This window comes from Cebus imitator, unplaced genomic scaffold (genome assembly GCF_001604975.1).
Source record: "Cebus imitator isolate Cc_AM_T3 unplaced genomic scaffold, Cebus_imitator-1.0 Scaffold152, whole genome shotgun sequence".
NCBI lineage: Eukaryota > Metazoa > Chordata > Mammalia > Primates > Cebidae > Cebus > Cebus imitator.
The window spans coordinates 3,123,718-3,149,471 of NW_016107467.1; the positions used below are offsets into that span (position 1 = coordinate 3,123,718).

Here is a 25,754-nt window from a genome sequence, read left to right on the forward strand (position 1 = left end):
TTTTTCATGTTTGCACTGTTTTTGGTAATCTTGCTGTTAAAATGGCTCCCTGGTGTAGTACTAAAATGCAGCCTAGTGTTTCTATGTGCAAGAAGTTTGTGAAGTACCCTATGAAGAAAATATGGGTGTTAGCTAAGCTATGCTCATGTATGCGTTATAGTGAAGCAGGCCATGAGTGCAGAGTCAATGAAGCAACAACATATAAGGTGTCTTCAAGCAGAAACACACACAAAACAAGGTGAGGAATTGTTTGAGTGAGGACAATGTTCAGAGGCTCATGGGAAAACTAATCTTGTATTTCTCTTAGGAGCAATAGTTCAGTATTCGTTAATTCAGTATTAGCAGCGACTTCATAGAACATAACTACCATGAGTAATGAAAATTGACGATTTATGTTGGGCTACATCAAGCCAACATACTAACATAAGACGGTTTCTAGATTGGTATAGCCGTGAGATTCCTGGCAGCAGCAGTAAGAGCTGCTCGTTAAGGACATTACTTAAACCCAGGCTAACAAATATCACATGTTTGCTCAGGTAGGTAGAAACTCTGCTAAAGATCAAATTCGCATCAAAAATTTAAAAAGGCAAAAATATTCACTACAACAAGAGTCAGCAGATCAACAAATCACAGATTAGCACTTTCAATATTCTGAGCAAACAGAATAACACTATGAATGAATACCTAAATATTTTAGACTTAAATAAAGTAACAAAGGAAAATAAGAGAGGGGTCAAATGGTCAGAAAATAATGATACTCTGAATAAAGAACAGAAACACATGAAAAAGAAGCAGATAGAATGTCTAGACATGGAAAACATAATCATTAAAATTAAAACCTCAATGGGTAGCTTAATAACAAATCAGGCAGAGATCATGGAGGAATTAATATAGGCTAGAGGTAAGCCGTTAACTTGGAAGAACACAAAGAGATATAGAATGGAAAATATGAAAGAGAAGTAAAAAGAGATGGAAGAGATAATAAGATCATTCCAAATATATTCAAAAGGAAAACGAGGAGGAACAAAGAATAGGCATGGGGGATAAGCAAAAGTGGAATACATATGGCTAGGAATTTTCCAGAATTTCCATAAGACATGCATTCCAAAAATAACTCCCTAGAATTGTATAAAAATGATAACAGCATGCATTATGTGCTAGGCAGTGTTCCAGGTGCTTGACATATATTAGCTCATTTAATCCTCACACCTGGTGGGATAAATTTTATTACCCTGGCTGTACAGAAGAAGAACCTTAGAGATGTAGAATCTGCTCAAAGTCACACGGCTGCTAAGTGCTGGACATAAGCTTCAGACCCAGAAAGTAAGCTACCGTGTCTGTGCCTTGAACAACATACTTTACTGCAAAATTACATTTTGGCAAATGAGGGCAAAATAAACACACATTAAGACCAAAGAGCAAAATAAATGAAAAATAAAATAGTACTGACCAGCAAAAGGAACTCACTAAAAGGATTTCTAAGATATACAGATCCCCTCATTACATTAAGTGAAGTAAGCCAGGCACAGAAAGACAAACATTACATATTATTTGTGGAATCTAAAAATAAAAACTCATGGGCTTATGGACTAGAAGGTTGGTTAGTAGAGGCTGGGAAAGATAGTGTGGGGTTGGGAGGGTTGGGGAGGTGGGGATGGTTAATGGGTTCAATAGAAACAGAAAGAATAAGACGTATTATTTGATAGCACAAAAGGGTGGACTATAGTCAATAATAACCTAATTGTACATTTTAAAATAACTAAAAGAGTATAATTGGATTGTTTATAACATGAAGGATAAATGTTGGGAGGGAGGAATACCCCACTCTCCATGATGTGATTATTACACATTGCATGTCTGTATCAAAATGTCTCATGTACCCCATAAATATACACACCTACTATGTACCCACAACAACTAAAAATTTAAAAAATAAAAAAAAAATACAGATCTCAAAGTAGAAAAATCCTTCCAGATGAAAGAATGGGTGCAAGGGAAACAGTAAACACAGGGGGTAAGCTAACAAGCAACAGTTACATGAAATAACAATAAGGATCCAGGGGAAACAGACAAGTCATTTTTCTCTTAGTCCTGAAATATTCCCCAGCTAGGACTTACTAGTAGGTAAGAGATATTTTGTAAAGGCATAAATCCACAAAGACAGGACAATAGAAGAAGAAAGTACAAATAAATGTTAGAAAACAGGTGTAATGATATTAAATGGTTTGGCCTCATGGAGAAAGGTGACTTTTAAGCTTTTAGTGAGCAAAGCATAGAAGTGATTGATGTGTGGGCAGAATCCTCAACAGCTTAGGACTGGGGATAGCAGACACACCTAGAAGAGGGAATGAAATATAACAATGGGAAGGTAAGAATTTGAAGCTGCAGTTAGGCATACAGATTCTCTGCCTCATCCACATAGCCAGGTGAGTGCCCTGCTCCACACCAAAGGAGAAGAGGCTTATTCTCAAAAGGCGGTAAAGAGAGGCTGTCTGAACTGGAGGTGATATTTTGTGGAGGGTCTTGTAAGGCATATTAAATGCATGTATGCACATTGGATTTTGCAATCCCCCAAGGCCTCTTTTCTGCTTAGCTCCCAGGAGCCAGTGGAGGCTTCTGCCCTCAAGAAAGAAAACTGGATTTCTTTCCCCTCTGGAGAATCTGAATTTCTTAGAAAGAAAGACATAATAATGAGGTGAGCCCAGTGAGATATGTCACACTATAGCGACCCTCCTGATGACAAACTCTGCTCAAGCACATATAGGTTTCCATTAAGTTTTTAGTTCCACACTCCTAAGTTTGTGCCAACAAATAAAACCAGATAGCTGCAAAAAGGTTTCTCACCTGAAAGAGAGAAACAAACCAACACAAAACTGAAATGAAACAACTTGGGCAAAACAGTTTGTATGTGGGAAGAAAACATAGAGGCAAATAACCATCATTCATATTTTGATGTGGACATAATAAGCTATTACAACAATTACACTAGAATATGCTAAAGAATGGAAATTTCAAACGTAAAAGTCTCTTAAATTATATAAATATATGTAAGTATTAAAAACTCAATAGAAGTATTTAAAGAAAGGACTAAAGTAGTCTATCAAGAGTAGAGATAAAAGTCAAAGAAAAGAAAATTTGAACAGACTGTCTGGGGGAGGGAGGAAGGGGTGGGAGAAACAATCTAATCCAGGTGGTTCAAGATGCAAGTAATCATATGTGTGACATAGAAAACAGAGAAAACCAAGGAGAGGAAATCTTAAAATCTCCCATAGTTAAATGACTCATGTTTTGAAACTACAAGGACCCACACAGTAACCAACACGTGAAATAAATTTGACCCATAACAAATCAAGTCACTGTGGAATTTTACTAGGTTGTTGCAAAAGCAATTGTGTTTTTTGCCACAATAGAAAACTAGGGGCAAAGAGAAAACCTACAAGTTTCCCTAGAGAAATACAGGCCTCTCTATACAAGATACCACAAATCAAAATGGCATCAGACTTCACAACAACAGCACTGTAAACTAGTTAACAAGGCAAAGTATCTTCAACATTCTGAAAGAAAAAGATTTGTAACATATTATTCATGCTAAGTTAAGCCAAGTCTCTTGATCAAGTATGCCAGTATACTAATTTTGGAATATATGTCCTAGAAAAATAAAAAAAATATCATTCATCCTTTTTTAGGATGTGAAGGATATGAGATCCTGAAACAATGAACACTAAGAAGGAAGAAGATATGGAAAATAGGTGTTAGGGAGTGGACACAGCAGAGATTTGTAGGGGATTATCAGAGTGAGTGATGGTGAAGAGAGATCCCAGAAAGACAATTTTGTCCCTGATATACAGAAAAACCAGTCCAACTGGAGCAATCCAATGGCTCTAGGATATAATTCCCCAGGAAGATAAAACTAAAAGAATATCTGATTACATCTCAGTATCTGAGAGGACATCTAAAAATTTGGCCACAATTTTGGTTGACTTAAGTATGAGACTACAGAAAATCAAGAAGTAAAATAATGTAATAAGACTACTATTAAAATCATGCTTGAAAGGAAAAATAATCAGAATTATTGTTTGCTGCAAAACACAGCTCTGGATACCTTTTACAAAGTCACACGGTCAATGGGCCAATAGGTTAGAAATCAGCATCAAAAGATGACTAGTAAAATTCCACGTTTGGAAATTTAAAATACATGACATACCTGATAACTCACAGATCAATGAAAATCATAATGAAATTATAACATTTACTGAACGGAAACATAACAAATTTGTTATGTCTAATTCTTTGAATACAGCTAAAAGTGTACTTTCAGGGAAATTTAAAACCATAGAAATTTATATCAGAAGAGAATAAAGTATAGAAAATACTAAGATAACTATGCAACTTAAGTACTTAGAGAACTATAAAATAATATAAGAACTTTGGAAGAACAATAAAGGTAAGAGAAAAATGAATGAAATAGACGGTAGAGATTTGAAAGTGAGAAATAATAAAATCAAATTCTCACAAATCATATTTAAAAAGGATACCAAGATAATATTTATAAGAGAACAGTAAATATATGTCTAGATAAAGCAGCAATGAGAAAAATAATTTTAAAACTTTTGAAACATTTTTTACCAATACATTAGAAAACATAAATGAAATGGATAAAATTTCTGGAAAAAATACAACTTATCACAAAGAAATAATATGATTAGTCCTATAACTATTTAATACATTCAATCTATAGTTAAAACATTTCCTCAAAGAAAACTCCAAGCTTAACTTATATATCTTTTTCAAGGAAAAGATAATTCCAGTATTTCTCAATGTTTTCTAGGGAAAAGAAAAATACGGAATAATCTCCAGGTCACTTTTAGAGGTGAAAATAACTTTGAAAGCAAAGCCAAAAAAGGATAGCCAGAAAGGATAAATAGGCAAAAGTACCACAGAAAATATTAGCAAACAGCTAACATCCAGGTATTTTTTAAAACTGCATAAATTCCAAGTTGAAACTAACCCAGGAATAGAAGATCACTGAATACTAGTAAAGGTCCACCATGTTAACAGATTAAAGGAGAAAGACAGCATCACTATCCCAGCAAAACTAAAGAAAAAAAAATTTAAATAATAAATCATTCATTGTAAAAACTAAACTAGCTGATAAATATCTGAGAAAAGGAGTCTAAAAATCTAGGGTAAATGTATCAGACGTATGGCCTTTTCACTTTCATTTTATTACAAGCACTATTCAAGCCACACAAAAATTAAGATACAATTTCTTTACTTTTTCACTAGTGTTAAAAGTGGTACATCAACCATATTTTCCTTTACTCATTTATGCATGAAGGACACAGGAGTACTTCCTCCATAACTAAGAGAAACAAAGAAAATACAGCTAATCACATAAACATACAACATGGGCAAGAGAGGAGACACAGCGAAATTTAACAATTAGAACATTTTTCAGTGACGACACTTGAACATCCATTTGCCTGCAGCAAAGAAAGTTAAGATTGAAGTCTTGTGCATCCTACTAATACAGGGTCTCCTCCTAATCCCTTCTTTCAGTTAACATATTACTTTTTCTTCAAGGCTATGAAGTTAAAACAATGCTCTACTGTAGCTAATAATTTGGAATACTGATGCATTAAATATCTTCTGCTTATTTTGCCATCCTTTTCGGTTCCTTTATCAGAAATCTCTGTTCCAACCACATGAATATTAAAAAATATTTTTAATCTTTCCAGTCCAATGTGATGTCAGGTGAAGAATATCCAAATTGCTTCTTGTAACTTCCAAATAAAACACTTAGAAAAACACCAAAAATGCAGAACAAAACAAAAAATATGATTTCACTGTACAACAACACAGCTAAGCCATCAAATGTCAATACATAGGGAATAAATAAAACTTGTAGAGTAGAGGGGGACAGATTGAGGGGAAACCCAAGGGACTCAATGTTACATCTTCAGTTTGCTTTATGAAAGGAGAATTATAATAAAGGTAGGAAACTAGTTTGTACTTCACTCACCTTATGTATCCTGATATGGGCACCCCAACTCAGAAACTCAAGGGCAGTACCAAAAAAGAAACGGAATAATTTCTGTTGGGAGAGGCAATCTGCCATGTACTCTGGGATCCCTTGCAAGTTTCTGCGGAGTGTGCCAAAAAGGAATGAATGGTCTAACTGCTCATTGACATGTCCTCATCTCAGGGATGTGTTTGAAGAAAGCAACCTGGAGGGATGAGGTGATGTCTCCCTCTAGGACAAAGACCAGGCTCCCTTACTGTTTGCTGTAAAAGAGGTGGATTCTCTAATCCCAATGTTTCTCACAGATGGGTGCAGTATCTACCCCAGCCCTACTGCGTCCTTCTGCGGGACTTGGAGTTTAGGGGAACTCAATCAAACATGCTGAACCTCATGATGCTTATGTACTAAGAATAATAAAATCCTTAGTCACTGACCCAGGAGTCTCATGTCTTCTTCCAGCATCCATGAAACAGTAACAGACTAGCTTATTAGTTCCTAAGTAGAGTAAAATCCCATCCCTGATTCAACTTCACCCCACTCTGCCCATATAAAGTGCTGGCAAGGAAATAGGGCAGACTGCAAGAGGTGCAAGATAAGCAAGATAATTTTAGAGGTATTTTCTCATACAAGTCATACTTTTTTTTTCCTCATACAAGTCATACTTTTCAGGAGGGGCTAACTGAAGAAAAACTTGTAAGTTAAGTATATGTCTTCATATGTTATCAGGTATGAAATGAAGAATCCTTAGTATAAAAATATCATAAGAGGAACGTATTTATCACTTTATAAGAGGAATGACTCCTAGAAACAAGGAATTAGACTGGGAATTGCTCATCTCCCACTCTGCACAGGGCAAAGACTGTGGGACCTGGGTGGTCCACCAGCACCATCCTGCAGACAAAAACTGAGTGTAGACACGATTTGTTTTAAAACCTATTGAAAATACTTAAGCACAAAAATGGAAACGCCAAATGGAAGTAGTGGAGGAAACCCTGCCTCCAAGATCAAAAATAGCATTTCAGAAAACTGACTATATCTTCAAAAGAATACAAAAAGATGTGGTACCTATGAATCAGGAACAGGAAGTCATAGGAAAGAACAGGCTGAGATGAAAAGAATTTCAAAGAATGGGACAGAAAAAAAGAAATCCAATGTAGATGAGCATGCCTTTTGAAAATATAAATAAATTGAATATAAAACTAAACTATATAAAAAGAAACTCTCCTCAACTGTATATAAAATGTATAAGTACAAAAAAAAGAATTTTTCAAGTTCTAAGCAAAGTAAATTAAAATAAAGTTAGCTATATGCTGGAAATCTGTATGTTTTAAACTGCAAAGATGAAGAAAAAATAAAATCCTCCTACATACAACCAAGGGAACCCCAAAATACAAGGGGTGGTGGTGAGCTCCCCAAAACCAGAAATTAGCCTGGCCACCTTATTGTCTTCAGCAGCACCAATTTCAGAAGACAACAGAGCAAAACACTTGGAATTCTCTGTTAAACAGCTTTGAGACTCAACATTTATTATCAACCAAATGATACCCTCACACTTAAGGGAATATGATGACATCCCTTAAAATGAAAAAGCATAAAACATACTTGATTTTTTTAAATGTAACATACTAAATAATGCAAATGTTTTTAAATTTATTGAGAAATTTTTAAAAATAAGAATGCAAAAATGAGAAGAGGTCTGGTAGCTGGCACTAACGCCAGGTAAAACATAGCTACATCATAGATTTTGGGCAAATTCTGGTTAACAACTATACGCACATACACAGTTATCTATGAGAAGACTATTACATATATATTTATATATATACACACATATATATTCCTATATACATTAAAATAATATAATTTAAATCATGTTAATCATATTAATCATAACCATGGAAATTGCACTAATACTACAAAATATGGCACAAGAGGAAAAAGGAAACTAAACTCTTTGTTTAAAATGGAGAAACTTTGAAAAAATAAACTTAAATTCTGGCTATTGGAGAAATATACACAAAGTATTTAGTAAACTTAAAGGTAACCAGTTGTATGATATAAACATCACATGTAGCTTTCTAAATATGCAGGGAAGAAACAGGTAAAAAAAATTGTGCCTACAGGGAAAAAAGTAAAGAGAAAACAAAGGAAAGAGCAAATAAATATGAAAAACAGGACACAGAATATAATGGCACGAACAAAGCCAACCCTTGCCATCATTAAACTAGAAAGCAAAAGAATAGGCCACGTATTAAATGACCCATCATTAATTTAATAAAAGCTTATGGAGAAAACAGAGGGAATACTACCTCATCATAAGAACATATGCATTTCAATTTCAGAATTATTTGGGTGTAAATAACTAAAAAAAAAATCTTAGAAGCAAGGTAATCATAATATGTATTATGTACAAAATACAAAACTATAATAAAGAGACACTAGTAAAAAGAAACACAAAAGAAGAGAAAATAAGCCAAGATAAAAAATAAATCGGGCCTCTGGGTCCAAGTCCAAACTTCCTAGAGAAAGCATGTTCCCAGATTGGGCTATGTATCAACTCGAGTCTAAATAACATGGTACAAAATGGCTTCCAGAGCCCAGGCCTCAGAGGAAGCTGTGCTGAGGGTACTCTGTAAGGGTATCAGTGACAGGACCCCAGCGGGGTCAACAACATGTCACCACATATGTTAATTTCTTCTTGTTCTCACTGCCTTTGTTCCTTAATATTTTCAGGTTTGTCAGATGGAATTTTCTAAATGTTCTTCAAAAGCAAGGACCATTTCTGACAATTCCTTCATATTTTTTTCATTGAACAATGCACATAGTAGCTGCTCAATAAAAAAATTATCAACTGCATTATTTTCTGTTCTTTAAACAGAATCCTTGTGAAACAGTAAAACAGAACACACACACACACACACACACACCCCTACATGTACACATGCACACTAGCATACACACAGACATATACACACACACACACACAAACACACACACATACACATACATACATTTTTAAGCTCTGATTTGAACACTACAAGGTGTCCAAAAAATCATACTGAATTGTTTTATCAACCTATTTATTGAATAAAATCCACATATTATTTCTGAAATCCAAAATGACCACACAAATTAAGTTATATATTTTCTAATGCTGAATTTGTTAGACATGTGAACATAAACTTACAGGCAAACTGAAGTTTGGCCTCTCTGCTGACAACTGTTCCAAGTGAATTTGTTGCAAAACACTGGTAAGTTCCTGCATCCCAATTTCTGTTGGGGTTAATAACCACAAGATTTCCACCATTCAACTTATAACGATGTTCCATATTCGTATCAATATCACTTCCATTCAGCTGCCATCTGTAAAACAGTATCAAGGTTTTCCCTCCTTAGTATCTTTAAACTTAAAAGAAGGATCTTGATTAAAATATCTACTTTAAACATTTTCCGTCATATAAGTAAATAGTGATACATATATTATTCAAATGTTACATAACTGAAGATCAAATATGCCTAAGTATTTATCAGAAACAAAAAGTTAAAGCACAGTAGAAAGTACAACAAAGTAGTAGCTAGAGGTTAAAGGTTTTTAAAGGTTTCTTAGGAGGTGGGAATGATTTTATTTGTTCACTACGGGAAAAATTAGGCTAGGTCTATACAGGCAAAGATGAAGTAGAAAGTTGAGGTAATTATCTCAGGTACTTTAGGCCAAGCTCCTGCTGACAATGAAGGAAGAAAACAGCACATTTCTTTGATTTATCTAGTTTGACTGGGCACATTTAATAAATTAACTGGATAAGTGCTCAACTATCCATTTCAATTTGTCTGGGTAAATACCTGTCCCCGAGGCATTCTCCACTTTTCTAAGCCATCACAGTGCAATTTACAAAATGGTACACTGTGGCAAAAGACCGTAACCACCACCCAGAGGGTCAGAAAAAGTAAAGGTGCTAACCCCAGAGCCATATTTATCAATGGGAAGCCTAAAGAAAAACAAAGGGAGAAGCAGGTTTTTAAATAAGAGTTTTCAAGCTGAAAGTTTTTAAACAATAAGTATGCTTGACACATCAAAGTACTTCACCTTTAAAAACCCATCCATACCTCACAATATCAAGAACATATTACTGTAAAAAATGGGGCACCCACCTCTGAGATGACCCAATTTTTATAATAAACGGACACTACAATCAGTTCTGTAAATTGTAGCATATTATAACAATGGTCATAGCAATTATTCCTTATAATATTTTAGAAAAAAAGAGTAATATAATGACTATTTTACAGATGATGATTTTAATAAAGCAACTGTGTGAGTTGACAACTGACCCCAAAATTACTAATTGGAGGGATCAGGAATGGCATCTACTTGAATTCTAGCACAGAGTTCTTCAATGATATTATGGGCCATCTAAAAATTATTGCCTTAATATAAGAAATATTTGACCTGCATATATTTTGTGAAGACATATAAAGAGATGAAATGTGAACATCATCTCAAATAGAAGTGCATAGAGTTAAATGGAATATTATACAACTGCGAAAATGGGTCACTTTTATAAACATGGATGACTCAAGCAATAGTACATAAGGCAAATTTAAAAATTCAGTTAGATATCATTTATGTGAGGTTTTAAAACATAGCTGAGGTTTATAATTTTCAGACCTTTTAATATACACATATATTTTCATAATTATTTATATAATTATAATATACCATATAATTATACAGCATAATACATTAATAATTATTAATTATATACTAAGTGTATTTTAAAAGGTCTAAAAATTATAAACCTCAACTTTAAGGTATTTTAAAACTCTCATGGAAAGAAGGTAGGATGTGTTTAGGGAGCCTACACTGGGAAATTTAGCATTTTTGGCTTTATTTCTTAAATTAATAATTATATGCAAGTTCATCATTATGCCCTATTGTATATCTATATCATTTTCTATATCTGAAATAATGCCTAATGAAGTATTAATGGCTGAGTAGTAAAGAAAAGGGGTGAGTTTACAAGTTTAATCTGTACTGCTCAAAGTAATATTTTATCATTTGCTAAATTTATAAATCAAATTTTTCTCACTTGTTCTTTTTTCCTTCACATTCGAATTTCTCAATTCTTAAAGCAACACTTGTAATAAAAAGGCCCCAAGAAATTAAGAGAACAAACTGGAGGTGCCAACTCTTCTCTTTTGAACTGGAGCAAAATTAGAAAGAAAAAGCAATAACATCTTTTTCATTTATGGCAGATTTCTGCTGTTGGTTTTTGTTTGGTTTACTTATAAAGTAACTCTTATGATCCTTCCCAAGACAAGTCCATATCTGCATGAACATTTTGAGTTACCATGTCTTATTTTGACTTTAAGTCTACCCTTAAGGTTTGAATTTGAACTGGGAGCACTAATAAACATTTCATCTTATTCCATCCCAAGTCCTAGAACTATAGAAATTCAGAAAAGCAAGTAAAATAAGGGAAACATGTTCATTCACACTCTTTACGAATACTCTGAAACAATATGGTCTGCAGGCCAGCATCATCACCACATGAGAGCCTGCGGCAAATGCAGAATCTAGGGCCCTACCCCACATCCTGAATCAGAATCTACACCTTAGTAAGATTTCCCAGTGTTTAATATGTACATTCGGTAAACACAAGCAGAAAAGAATTGCTCCGTTTTAATTTAGCCCATTTCATATTCAACAGCTGATTAGAAAGCCCTTCCTTCCTTCTGCCTCCCCTCCTTCCTTCCTTCCTTCCTTCCTTCCTTCCTTCCTTCCTCCCTCCCTCCCTTTTCTCCCTTTCCTCCCTTTCTCCCTCCCACTCTACTAGGTCAGTAAAAAACATTTACAAAGTGTGTATGTCAGGCAGTTTTCTATGTTCTGAAGTTGTGGTAAAAGGTCCCTGACTTCAGGAAGCTCACATTTTTGTAGGTATTTTTTTTCCCCTAGTTTCCTAGTTTCTGTTCCCATCTCCACCCTTCTGTCTAATCCTCACGCCTTAGCCATGCCTTTCAAACAACAGCGTAATGAAAACAAGTTACATTCGGAACCAACTGCTCATTGGTTTATCAGTTGGTCACCTACAGCATGACCATGGCAAATTACCTAACACCCCTGAACCTAAGCTTTAACATACAAAATGGAGAAAATGTCATTTATCTCATAGGCTTGCTCTTCAATTTATTCAGACAATGTATGCAAAGCTCTCAGCTCAATGCTTCCACTGGGTAGGGATTCAACAAATGGGCAAATGCCATGGTTAGTACGGGAAGAGGCCCCCCATCAAAGGCTGCAAACCCATCTGTCCCCTTTGCTTCTCTTTTATTCCATTCTCTTCAAGCACACATTGGTTCTATGTTTGATTCAATGCTTTTAGTCCTCTCCTTTTACATGGAATGGACTATGTCTTTCACATATGGTTGAACTACATTGGTACTTTCCCTGAGAAGTCAGCAAAACATGGAATGAGAACACATACTGACCCTTTTAAAGAATATCTCTGACAGTAAATCAAAAGTGGGTGGGTTTAATTTTTAAACTATAAAAGATTTCTCAGTTACTAAGTGACTAAAAGCTTACAGGGGAAAAAACCTCCTCTAAACACAAATCAGGAAAGATATCATTAATTTCAAACACCTCTGAATGGAAGACTCTCATGACAAAGGGCATTTGTGTTTTCCTCACCTAAGAAGAGCAGTTTGTATATGAACAAAACACTGTTTAGCTCACAAGTTAGAATGTTTATGGCCTGACTAAGCAGGCCTGATGGCTTCATTTGAAAATTGTGTTTTTGTGTTGAGCCAATGAATAATCAAGGTACAGTGGCTATGTGGAAAATTGTAAAGATAAATAAAATATGGAGAAGCACTTATTCTTGCGTGTTTAACAGCTAGAAACATTTAAGAAACCATAAAATATGCTGGAATATACTTTATTTCATTAGGTGTCTAAGATCTAAAAGCTATCATCCTCAAGTTTTGACTAAAGAACAAAAATGGAAAAGATTTGTTCCATTACACACAAATGTTTCTTATTTTCTTTATTTCAGTCTTTATCACACACACACAATCCCTAGATTATTTCAGTATGTGAAAAGGCAAAGACTATTCTTTTTAAAATATGTTCCTCCATTTTTAAATATGGTCCAAAATGTTAGCGCATTTGTGTTAGCAAACTCTTTGGAGCTAAAATATACTTGCCATAATCAGAAGAATGTTAATTTTCTTTTAACAAAGCAATATAATTATTTTTCTCCTGCCTAATACTATTCATCATTAAATGGAAATCACCCCAGGTGATATAAAATTTCTCAATATCTTATTAAACATTGATTGTTTTTCCTCTTGCTGAAAATATGTGAATTCAAAAAGGTTGTCTTTGTTTAAACTCTGAAATGTGCAAGTAATCTCTGGGCCTAAGCTGCCAATAGTTATTAACATTTTATCCTGAGAGAAAAAATACCTAAGTTCCTAAGTATATCTAAGTTCCTAAGGCAAAATACTCATATTTAAGACTGATTTCTAAGTATGTCTAATATTTTCATTTGTGTAAGAAATGAATAATAAGGGCCAGGCACAGTGGCTTATGCTTGTAATCCTCCTACTTTAGGAGGCCCAGCTGGGAAGACCTCTTGAAACCAGCAGTTCAAGACCAGCCTGAGCAACATGGTGAAACCTCATCCTTACAAAAAAAGGTGAAAATTAGCCAGTTGTGATGGTATGCACCCATAGTCCGAGCTACTCAGGAGGCTAAGGTGAGAGGGCTTGAGGCTGGGAGGTGGAGGTTGCTGCCAGCTGAGGTGGCGCCACTGCACTCAAGCCTTGGCAATAGAGCCAGACCCTGTCTCAAAAACAAAAACAAAACAAAAAAAAACCCCGAAGGCATACACATGTTACACACGTTCAGCTCCTTCTTTACAAAGTATGTGTCCAATAAATCTTCAGATTAGACTCATTTTCTTTACAAGAAACTGTAATCCAACTATCTGGGCTTCATGAACACAACACTCAGTAGCAAAGTGGGACAGATAAATGGCACACTCAGGTCATGAATTTGGGAAGCATTTAGTAGCTAACATTGCCTTTTGGTTCTGCATGTTCATAATCCTTTGTAAAAGTTACAAATTTCTACTTTTACCAAAGAATTTAAAAGTTCACCAGGAACTCTAAGTATCAGAATGAAATCTTTTTGAAATATGGAAATTATTTAAAACTTCATAAAAGTATATTTGCATACCCAAATCCCATTCCAAAAGGCTTAAACCATTGATCTGGAGCAAAAGAAGAAGATAACCTCATGTCTCTTGGGGCTATATATACCAGCATTTCAATCATATAACATTTACATCGTGCTCCAGAAGCAGACTGGCCTTGTACCTTTAGCTCGGTGGTAAATGTCAAAAGATTAAACACCTTTGCATAATCATCATGTTGTAACACTCTGGAATGATCCTCCTATAAGTTCAGTGTCAGCCTTCAGTGTTCAAACACTCATTCTACACAAATTAGAATTTGCTTTTAGAATCACAAGTGAGAAATGGTTTATTATACATATTTCACAAATCTAGTAATTTTCAAGGAGCTCTCAATCCCTTAAACTGGTTCGTGTGAAGGTTCTATGTGAACTTGTATCTCCGTCAATAATTAGAGATAAATATTTGGAGTACTGCAATCAGAAGTCGTGGGTTACTGGCCTATTTAAGGTAGTGTACCTTTGATCAGTCTCCTTCTAAATCTTAGTTATATTCTCCACACACAACAGGGACACTGGCTAATAAAGGTAGTGTCTGAGAGAATTGGACGAAGCCCAATAAAACATAATGGTGGAGTCTAAGGCAGATTTCCGCCTAAAAATGAATTTGAATACAATTTCTTTAAAACAGCTGCATACCCTGAGGCCAACAATTTTTGAATTCTTGAAGAGAAAGCATAATGTACCTGACATAGGAGATATTTCAAAACTGGTAGTTATTACTTCAAAACGAGGAAAACTTTCATTGTTGCTTTCAGGAAATAAACTAAAACATCAATGGCTGAGGGTATAAAAATCATGGCTTTCTAATACAAAGAACAAAGTATGTTTGAGAGAGAGAAACAGAATGAATGTGTGTGTGTGTGAACACAAATTTGTATAATAATGAGTTAAATCAGCAAAAAAGCCTAAATTTTAAGGGTCAAACGGTGCTTTTCAAAGTAACGTAAGCTCCAAGGGATAATGACTATTTCAATCACTGTTGAAATTCTACCATCAGGCACCATACTTTGTACATGACAGGAACTAACAGAAGTTTCTTGAATAAAGTAATCTAATTCTGTTCTCTACCCTAGTCATAACTAACCTCCACATCGTCTTCATTGACTACGGTCATCCATATTGTCGATAAACAATCTTAAAGATAGGGAATTAACACATCATTATTTTCCTTTATCTTACTAGTTATTGCTATTTAACATATTAGTTATTATCCGAAATGGCAACATTTTCCACAAAAACCACACTAGTATGGAATAATGATAACGAATATAAACACAGATCTATTTATCATTGGTATAATTTAAGGCAAGAGGCTCTAAATGTGTCCTCCATTTGAACCCGGTAATAAGGTCAGACAACATCACAACTTGAAATTGAAGCTAACAAAACTAAAAATAAATGACTTCCAGTAGTTTCAAAAATAATCCCCAAATAAAATTCACCTCACAGTTGATTACATAAAGCTATTGTCTTTCAAATGTGTACTCCGTCACACAAAATCTGGTCTGGACAACGGACATACAAACAATATTCTGGATGAAAACAAACTTATTTTAAACCTCAACATAAACCAATGTGAAAATAACAAAATAACTTACTAAAACATTGGGAGGGGCTGGGATTTGGGCTTAGGAAATATGCCCGCACTAAACACTCGTTAAATCAACAGGCAATACTTTATTTGGAGTTTGACAGGAAAATTAGAAATTTAATCACAGAAGCAATTTGTGGTTTTAGATGCAGCTTTCAAGTTAATAAGCAAATGCGTTTGTGTTCAAATGCAATGTTTGTTAATATGTTTACTGAAGTGATGAGAATAATTGCAGCCTTTGAAAGAATGAATGTCTGAATTTGCATATTCAATACTTTATCCAAAAATAACTAGTTAGACTTCAGCAATAATTGCTAAAGATCTAAATGAGTTAAAGTTGTGATGCTGTTTTTTTTAATTGAATGTTTAAAATGTGTTTTATGATATAGATTCCCATTTCTCACTCATTGATAAATTTTAAACATACATAAAAACATAAAACAGATTAGAGACCTATACTGGGATTAAAAACAACTGTTCACTTTACATGGTTATAACCTGGTTCATATTAATCAGGGATCATCTTAAAATTATTCCATGGAGTGTTACAGATGTTTTTCCTTATTGCTTTCCCTGCAGCCATCTTAGCTTTTCCTGGTACCAGCTCCTCCATTCTCCTTTAAAAAAGCCCTCCTCACATGACCCTAGCCTGGCCAGTCAGATATTCTGTGTCTCAATCTTATTGGATAAGAATGTGACTGTGACCCAACTTGTATTTGATCAGTACATGTACATCCTTTCTCCTTGCCCCAGTGAAAAAACGCAAGAAAGAGGAACAAAAAGAAATATATGTGATTTTGTTATACGATCACCTTTAATATCTAAAATCTAACCTTTGTGTCTCTGCTGGGTATTGACTACTGACAGGGTTAGCTTCATTTTTATTTCATATTTTTCTGACACCATTTGGAACTTTTGATGACGTTTATGAGAAAGACACCCTACTCTTCCAGGTGACATTTTGCAGAAGATATGAGTAGCCTGGAGTTCCAGGAAGCCATCTTTGTTACCTCAAGGCAATTTGTCTTAAAATGGAGCCAAAAGTTAAGACTCATATACAAATTTTAAAATATCTTATAGAATAAACTATTAGCAACTTCTGACCCTGTGTTCCTTCATGACATTCTTGACTCCAGAAATACAACACAGTCCCAAATTCTGTTGTTTTCCCCCTTATTCACTTCATATCACTTTTTTCATGCCACCAATTGAGCATTCACTATTTTGCTAGGCATTTGGAATGTAAGAATGAAGAACACACTGTCTTCACCTTTAAAGGAGTTACAGCCTACCAGGGCAATATGACCTCATTTTGATGAGCTTTATCATACAGGTAATGCAATGGTTGGGCACACTGTTTGAGCACAGAATCCAGCACTAAGGATGTCAAGAAGGCTTCCTGGGAGAGATGATGTGCAACCAAGTTTAAATTGCCCTGTAAGAGGTGTTATCTACCTCCGTTTGCCTCAGGCACTACAGATATTTTTATGTGATTGTATTTTTTCACCATTCCAACATGTGGCTATTTCATTACTCTTACTGGCTGATTGCGCGTGTGGGGACCAGAGCTCACCAGGTAGAGAAGCCTGGATGTAGAAAGGACTTGAACTTGAGGATGAACACAGAGAACTGGACTTAGAAATCTGACAAAAAGGATGTCATTTTTCTAAGTGCCAAAATAATTTAGAGGAACAATAACTTGTCTTGCCTTGAGGCATATAAGCAAAATAACAATGACATCAGATCTTACGTAGCAGTAAGAAATATGTAAAGGACAAATTGCATATAATCCAAATTATGCTTAAAAACATGTCATATATATTTTATATTATAGACTATATAGCATATAGCACATATATGTACTATATATTCTAAAAATGGAATAGTATATAGAATTGACAGCATACACATAGTATATATGCATAGCCAAATACAATACTATGTACAGTACTCTGTGTGCCTAGATATATATTACTGTGTCAATATATAGACAAAATAAACTCAGACTTCCCTTCCTTACATCCACCCTTGAAAAGATGGTTAGCAGAAATTAGTGTATTTTATTTTCCCTTTCTTTCTCATACTGAATGCATTTAGTTGACTATCAGTAAATTTAAAATGTGGACGATTTGGCTCCATTATACAGAATCATGTTTAAGGGCCACTGTGGACAGGAAAGACCTCCACTTGGCAATGATGTTTAGCCCTTATAACTTCTGTATCCAAGATTCCTTACACTCTATGTATCAAAATTGTTTACCTGTTCCCATAGAGCTGAAAGAGAATAATGTTCTGTTTACTTACTTATAAAGAGAGAAAAATGAAGGAGCATTTATAGAAAAGAGTTGTGGGCCCAGGAGTCAACCTCAAACATGCTGCAAGTCTGGGCATGTTCATCTGTACTGTCAAATACAGTAGCAACTAGCCACATGTGACTACCAAGCTCTTAAAATGAAGCTGTTGTGGCTGAACAACTGAATTTTTAATTTAACTTAATCGATTTAAATTTCGAGGGCCACATGTCGTCACTGGCTGCCATACTGGACAGCACACCTCTAAGTCCTGAGCTGGACTGTGAGTTGGAAACACAAAGCCCACATGGGCCACATTCAGACTTAAGACTTAGTTTCTTTGGTCTACAGTGTGTTTTAAAACAAAAACAGTTAACACTAAAATTGGAGCGATTCAAAAATGAAAATTTCTAAATTTTAAAACTCTCTTTAAAAGCTTTGGTCATACCGGGGCATTCTTTACAAGATCCTAGATGGTAACAATTGGCCAGTACTGAGAAGCAGCTGTGATCATGTAATGATAGGCTTAGGGCTGAATGATGAACAGTTTCCAGCCATTATTCAATATATCTATATGTTCTTCAGGCAGGCCTTTATCTTTCAATGTTATTACTCGCCTGGTCCCTGTTGTCATGTACCTATTTTACCCCAATCTCACCAAAACATGTGGCCCCTTTAAATAGCATCAGCAGCAGCGGCCAGGGGTTCTCCTATTTGTGGTCTTTCATGTTAGCATTAGTTAGTTGGACATTTCTAACCCCACAAAAAGTAGAAGAAATCTTTCTCATTTAGAAAAAGTATTAATACTTCCTCAGGGTAACCTCTTTCAGCACTATCAGCAATTACAATGAGACTGAATACTAATTAACCTTTAAATATAGGCTTTGGGGCTCAGGCAGGGAAATGCAAAAAAAAAAAATTAGGAACATTCTTAACTAGACAGTCCTGGTTAGCAAGAGATTGGCAGATTATTCTGAAACACTAGGTAGCAAACCATGGATGGAAAAAAAAAAAAAAAAAAAAAAAAGAATAAAATTCTCAATTAAACCCTAAGACAAGTAATTTCTCTTGAGAATTTCTGAACTTTTGGATTTTTAATATGGTCAATTAAGAGTTCTTTTTACCCAATGGCATAAAAACAAAGACAAGATCACCCTTCAGACAAGTTGGCATCAGTCTACAAGGCAGGCTTTGGGCTTTCAAAGGACATTCTTTTACAAGATTCTTTAACTTTATTCTGAATTTTCAGAAACATGTTTGCATTGCTTTTAACAAGTGGTTTCCCATGACTCCTTAATATTCCTCCTTGGCTTCCTCTCTATCTATCTGCTTATATTTATCATTATATATGTTAAAAAAAAATCCTTTCTCTGACTTCGAGTAAAAAAATCCACCATATTCTTCCTTTTTATGTCCTCAATGTCATTATATATTGATGGTATTTATTTGTGATTTTTGAAAGACAATAAAAATTAAGAATAAGCAAGCCTATTGTATTCTGGACCATTTTAAAGCATAATGTGAAATATTACCTAGTTGAATATTAAACTTAAAAGGTAGGGAAAAAATAAGGCCAAAAATAAAGGTGTCATCTAAAAAGATAAATTTGTCATTACAACCCACATTATTCCAAACTCCATTTACTACAGTGGCACAATCTATTTCATATTCAGATGACATGAATAACAAAAGGTTGTTTATGGTTAAAACAAAGTCTGATATTTCTTAGAGTGAAAAGAGCTTCCCTTGTGCTTTTCTAGGTCTCAATTTCTAGCGGTCATAAACATTTAGCTTAAGTGAAATCTTACATTGGTTAGAAATCTTAACTTCAGAAAATCTTTAAAGTTATAATGAAAGTATCTGCTGTATTTGGCTACCAACCAAAATCATCAAACAATACCAAACATGTTAAATTTCTTTATTTATCAAACCTAAAACTAATAAATCAACCCAAATCACACATCTCCTAGTCTCAGTTACAGATTTTGTTTAAATTGCAACATGTAAATGCCAGGATGATATCCCAGGATGTAAAATAAAATGAGAATCATTATATAAACAGTGAAACTTCTTTATCAACATTTTATATGTTACCAATATCTTTAAATACAGACTCCATGGCATTTCAATAGACACCTACTATATAAAAACATAATTACTATAAAAGGTTATTTTGAATATCTAAGCTCAAGACATTTGGCTATTTGACAAAACTATACAAACATAATTAATCTATTCATTTACAATTACATTCCTACATGACTAAATCTTATATCTTGATAATTTTTCAGCTGAACACATTTATCAGCAAATTATTCATAAGATAAATGCCAGGAAATACAACTTTACTGACAACAGAAAAACAGCCCACACATGAGTCGTTCACATGGCTGCTTTATCTTATTTGCAACTATATCTGTGAGAATAATCTTTCATTTCAGGGAGAAACAAACAGATGCATTTAAAAGGTGTTAGAATGCCTTACAAAAATGCCGGCAAAAAAATTTCCAGGATAATATCTTATTAAGCTGATCTGTTCAACTCTCCCCAAAAGAAGAAAGTATTTCCAAATGTTACATATGTTTATGTCTGATTAAAGGAACTAGTTCATAAAATAGTTTCTGGCTTTTTAAATGATTTTATTTAATAATTTTCCTATTTTTATAGAAAAAGGTAGAGGCAGAAGACAACTTTTTCTCACCTTTGCCTATTCTAACCAGTAACCTGGAATTATAATGTTTATTTTGTTGAAGTATACAATAGGGCCTCAAGAAATATGTTGTGAAATATTGTTGAAAGAGACTGATCTTGATTATTTCCAGATGCAAAAATACAAAAGACTACCTTCTACCCCAATCCTGACCCAATTTACCAATGACTATTGACTTCGATTATTTACATAGTTTAAGAGAAAAACAGAGGTTCAGTAAGATCTAAATTACAACTCTAAACATTTAAAATTGTATTAATACTGGCTGAAGTTTGCTTGCTCTACAGATTATAGAAAAGGTTTTGTCACGCAAACCAATAGTGTGAATAGGGTTTTCGTAGTAGATGTTCACATTGCATGAAAGAGCGTGCTGCTTTAAAGGTGTCTTGAGTAATTTCTTGCAACCACTTATAAGAATGCAGCACGTAATTTATAAATAATTTATCTCTTCATGAAAGTGGGTCTCCCAAGCACCCCTAAGAGTAAAAATGGTTATCCTGGGTTATTTAATAATATAAATACTCATCTCATCCAAATAATCCACTAAATATCAGTAATTTTAACTTAAGGTGGTGGGAGTATAGATTTTTTTTCTATTTTCCTTATACCTTTCCATGATGTTTGAAATTTTTCAGCAAAGAGGAATTGTTTATATAATATTAAAAACATAGACTTTAACTTGATATACATCTAATAAATGAAATATATTTTCTCTTCAAGAATCATTAAAATGACTTTGGTAAAAATATGTTTTATGTTTCCATACTTATTGAACCTCCAAGCACATATCCAGTAAAACGGCAAATGAACAAAAGTGGGACACAGAAGTATTTTTTTAACTATGATTTCAAGTTAACTTTAAAACACACTTGATTTCATCCCCACAATAAATGTGTCCTTGACAAGCACATGTAAATCCAAGTTTATAAATTCAATTGCAATATAAATCAATGAAAAGACATTATTTGTTTAAGGGATTCTACCAAGATCAATAACAAATCAAATATATGCTATATATATATTAAATGTTCATATACTGAAACTGTTAAGTATATCACATAACTACAGCTTCATTAATTTTTTCTTACTGAGGGCATAAATATATTGAAGCAAAAAAAATTCAAAATCACCATATAAGTGTGTTTGCTTTTATTAGAATTTTCAAACTTTTCACTGTACCTGTAATGAGGTGACGGATTGCCTCTTGCTTCACAATTTAAAGTTATTTTTTTATCTTCTGAACCCACAGGGAAAATGCTGTTGCTGGGTTCTTTGATAAACACAGGGCCTTGTAGGAGAAGCTCACCTATATGGGTGGGAGACATCCAAAAATAATAATCAGTAAAAGGTATTATAAAAAGCTGCATTCCAGTATTGAAGAAAAAAAGCAACTAGTAAAAATCCAGTAATGCTCCATTTGTCTATAAAGTAAAATGCTCTGTGGGCATTGTTTTGTTAAAGGGAATCATTTAAACCACTCAGCAGCATAGTAACACCTCTATGAGAACTAATGTTGTTATGAAAAATATTGCCATATTAAGATCACTTCATACTGCAGTAATTACTTTTTATAACAATAAACTACACCTAAGTGTAGATTGTGAATAAACTGTTACACCAAGTCTTTTTTGTCATAGCATCTTTGCCAAACTAAAGGTGAATTTGAAACTAATTGAACACCAGAGTACTTTCATAAAATCTACTTGGCATGCAAACCTTAAGCTTCACAATGTTATACTGCCATTTGGAATTTAAAACATTCAATATTTGGTGGGATGTCCATTTTATCACTAGCAAATTGAAGAGAAGGATACAGCACTGAACAAATTGTCTTTTCAAAGATGTTTCTGCTTTGGCAAAGACAGCTTGAACATGCTTTTAGGAGAATTTCTACATACAGACAAAAGAACAAATCTCTCTCTTGTACTATGAGTTTAAAAAAGAACGAGATAACTCCATCACCAAATGCTTATGTGACTGTAGTCGTACAATCATTGCCATAGCATTTCTGAAAACAAACAAATTCACACAGAAAATAAAAAGCTCTTTACTTTCCTATCTTGCTTGGAATGTTCAGCAAAATTACAGAGGAGTTTCTATTAACTCAGAGAATAAATAGGCTAAGAGACAAAGAGTCCATGAATAGTCAGAGAAAGAAGATGAGACCAAAAAGCAGCAAAAAAAGTCCCTAAAACAATGAGCTGACATTTTGTCTACTTCAAATAGCAGTTAACATTAATAAAAATATTTACCATAACTGTAACAACAGTAAAATGATAACAATATGATTAAAATCATTAAAATGATGAAAATAGCAGCTGCTAAAGCTGAAATTCCAAAGAAAATTATATGTGCCCAAATCTGTTCATTAATCCTCAGAATATTCTGTGAGGTAAAGCCATAATTATTCCCAACAGAAGACAAATGCTGAACCTAAGAGTGGTTAGTTGTCATGAGCAAGTTCACACAGCATTGCAGAATGTAAAACACACACTCTGGAATAATGGATTCCACAGTCCATGAAGGGATACTCTCTCACCGTTTATGTAAAAAATTTGGCCTTGCTCTAGGTATGATCTTTGCCCTCAGCTTCTAGGAGGTAATCTATGCCACAGCTGATTGAAATGTCTTTGATTAGGGTGGGGGCTGGCCACACTAAATCTTAGGGTGAGGACAGCCACACCCAATAGTCTTAGGTTGGAAACTGGCTCCATCAGGTAGACTAACCCATGTGATTAAGGGTGAGGGACTTGGGTCACATGGTATCAGATGATGTGGAGACTGAGCTCAACCACATGTGCAACTGGTCAGTCATGCCTACATAATGAGGTCTCAATAAAAACTCTAGACAGTGAGGCTCAGTGAGCTCCCCAGGTTGGCTAATATACTCCTTGAGTACTGTCATACATCAGTACCAGGAGGGTCAGATGTCCTGTGGACAACAAAATCTGTGCATTTGAAACCTTCTAGACTCTGCCCTATGTGTCTTCCTCTGGTTCATTTTAGTATGGATCCCTTACCTGTAAATAACAACTGTGAGTATAACAGCTTTCAACAATGTTCATAAGTCCTTTTAGCAAATTATCAAAACTAAGGAAAATTTGGGAACTTCCTGAATTCAAAGTTACTATCAGAAGTGAGGGTAAGCTCACAGCTCAGCTGATTTGGGGCACCTTTGCACCACCCCACCACCGAACAATTAGCCCTCACTAATCCCCACCATCCTTTAAGACAGCAGCTTGCTATCCCCCTTAGTCCCTTATCTTTACCTGATCATTACTTTTATCTATCAGGGGAAAATGACAAAGGAAAAAAAGCTTCTGTTTTGCTTTTTAGGAGAGAGTTTTCCAGAAGAAATTGATTTAAAAATTGTTACTAAGATCTCTGATTTTAAAGAAGCAATGTTGCTAATTTCTTCATTTTTGCCCCTCAACCAATTCACCAAATAGAAATAATAAGAAACAACAAAAATGACAGTCTGTTCTATTAATTAAATTTATTGTCCTAGAAAGTTGAAAATACTTCTGATGTCTCTTCAGAAATACTTGTAAATATAGTGAACATTTCCTAACATTTTTCTAGTGTAATAGCTTCTGATTTACTTCTGATAGCATACATATATTTCATTGTTTATCTGATGGGATAGCATCATTTTTCTGACAAATTCTGATGTATATAGAGTTTGAAAGCAGTAATCCATTAACATAATGGTATAAATTTGGAAATAACAGGAACGTTGGAGAGATAAACCAAAACCAGAAAGATTAGTAGAGATAAGAAAGCAGTGGTTTAAACAAAAAAGGCAAAGAGAAGTGTTCAAAAAATTTCCTCCAAGTGGTCATAGTAAAAACTCAAATGCACTTTGGGAGGCTGAGGCGGGTAGATCACGAGATCAAGAGATCAAGATCATCCTGGTCAACATGGTGAAACCCCGTCTCTACTAAAAATACAAAAAATTAGCTGGGCATGGTGACGCGTGCCTGTAATCCCAGCTACTCGGGAGGCTGAGGCAGGAGAATTGCTTGAACCCAGGAGGCGGAGCTTGCGGTGAGCCGAGATCGCGCCATTGCACTCCAGCCTGGGTAACAAGAGCAAAACTCCATCTCAAAAAAAAAAAAAAAACTCAAATGCCCATCTCATCATCATCAAATAAAAGTCATGTCCCAAGCAATGCTACATGTGTTCTCCAGAGGCCACTATTACATTTAAATTCATGTCCTTTGCAGGGACATGGATGAAGCTGGAAACCATCATTCTCAGCAAATTGACACAAGAACAGAAAACCAAACACCGCATGTTCTCACTCATAAGTGGTTGTTGAACAAAGAGAGCACAAGGGCACAGGAAGGGGAACATCACACACTGGGGCCTTTCAGGGGTTGGGGGAATTAGAGGAGGAACAGCAGGGGGTGGGGATTGAGGGGGGATAACATTAGGAGAACTACCTAAAGTAGATGATGGGGGATCAATGCAGCAAATCACCATGGCACATGTATACCTATGTAACAAACCAGCATGCTCTACACATGTATCCCAGAACTTAAAGTATAATAATAATAATAAAAATATAAATAAATAAAAATGTTAAATTACTAGAAGCATTTTCTTCTGAGATCCTTCTGAGAGAAGGATAACTACTAATGTGCTAACATTTATTGAACCAGGCACCACGAACCATGTGCCAGGCACACAAAGCAGCTATTTACATCCTTTGCTTCTCTATCTCAAGCTAATCTGGCCCCAGCTCCTGCTCTCTGAGGTCTAGCCACACTGTTCTTGTTCCTGCTTCTCAGACCTGCTGAGCTTTGTGTCACTTCTGGACTCACACACTTGTTCTTCTTGTGTTCTGTTTTTTTGCTTTTTTTTTTTTTTGTTATTCAGAA

The 25,754-nt window shown here is 34.8% G+C and overlaps 1 protein-coding gene across 1 annotated transcript in view; it reads right to left on the minus strand.

Annotated features, from left to right (window-relative positions):
• Window positions 1–25,754, minus strand: part of CNTN3 (contactin 3) — a 336,227-nt gene that overhangs the window by 209,784 nt on the left and 100,689 nt on the right. Inside the window, exons 3-4 of the mRNA XM_017543319.2 lie at window positions 22,051–22,177; window positions 9,210–9,385 (exon numbers count right to left, since the gene is read on the minus strand). Coding sequence (XP_017398808.1) covers window positions 9,210–9,385; window positions 22,051–22,177 — 303 coding nt within the window. The remainder of the gene's footprint in view (window positions 1–9,209; window positions 9,386–22,050; window positions 22,178–25,754) is intronic.